The 992-nt window shown below is 36.4% G+C and overlaps 1 protein-coding gene across 1 annotated transcript in view; it reads right to left on the bottom strand.

Moving 5' to 3' along the window:
* LOC111398289 (protein SIEVE ELEMENT OCCLUSION C-like) overlaps positions 1-670 on the bottom strand; it is a 1,345-nt gene extending 675 nt beyond the window's left edge. The window contains exons 1-2 of the mRNA XM_023025209.1: positions 279-670; positions 4-171 (exon numbers count right to left, since the gene is read on the bottom strand). Of these exons, the coding sequence (XP_022880977.1) occupies positions 4-171; positions 279-422 (312 nt within the window). The 5' untranslated portion in view covers positions 423-670. The remainder of the gene's footprint in view (positions 1-3; positions 172-278) is intronic.
* Positions 671-992: the final 322 nt, after the last annotated feature.

Genomic DNA, 992 nt, shown 5'->3' with positions numbered 1-992 from the left:
TGCCATGAACCACACGTAAAGGTGCACAGTGCACTCAATTAAAGAGAGGTAAAGAGACGAGAACAAAATTACCTCATGTGAGATCTTGTATATGGTGCGTCCAAGTGGCTCTTCTGATCCGATCATATCAATGCTTCTCACATTATTGGCATCGGATTGAGCATCAGAAACCTGAAAACAGAGTTTCAAGACAGTTTCTAACAAAACCCTGGTTTTGGCCTACACGAACAGTTTGCTTAACATAAATTTATAGCATTGCGGAGGAGAAGAACCATTACATCAGACAGTGTTGAACAAAAAACATTCTCTATAAGGCGAAGCAATAGCTCTGAATCGAGCTGCCTTCCATCTGGATCATGCGTAAGCCTGATTTCCCTTATCAGAAAATCATCCAACAAAGAACTTGATTCACAACCTTTCATTTCCAAGCGAGCTCATGAACAGAAACGGGATTCAGTGACTAATGGACTGAGAGCTGTATCCACTTGCCTACATATTTTTTTGAAGGATGTGGAAACTGTTGTCTGAATTTATGTATCTTATTTATACTTCACTGATCTGTAAGCATGAGCAAAAATGAATGAGATCTGATATGAGACAAATGAATAAATAAAGCTTTGTGAAACTGGAAAATTCCTGAAGTAAAGCCTGCCTATATAAAAAGCATTGAACTTTTACTTTTTCTTTGAGCAACATGGTTTAGAATCATGTACTAAGACCTCCCTTTATTTACTTTTTTCCGCGTAATCATGAAGAGGAATAAACCTCCTTTCGGAAAAAGAAATGAGATGTTAGACTATGGTACATACAGTTATATTCAAGAAGCATTTAATGTGCTCCTCATGTCAAGCCAATGTATGAGTTTTGTTTGCAGATCTCTAACCACACCACTTGAACAAAGTACCACAACATCATGTCTAGCCTATGTAGTTGGAGTATTTTCCATTTAAAAAATAAATAAATAAGAAATTTTATTAAAATAAATCGTCATG

The sequence above is a fragment of the Olea europaea genome, chromosome 8 (genome assembly GCF_002742605.1).
Source record: "Olea europaea var. sylvestris chromosome 8, O_europaea_v1, whole genome shotgun sequence".
Classification (NCBI taxonomy): domain Eukaryota; kingdom Viridiplantae; phylum Streptophyta; class Magnoliopsida; order Lamiales; family Oleaceae; genus Olea; species Olea europaea.
The sequence above is the reverse complement of the archived record's forward strand: the minus strand, read 5'-3'. Positions and strand labels throughout refer to the sequence as shown.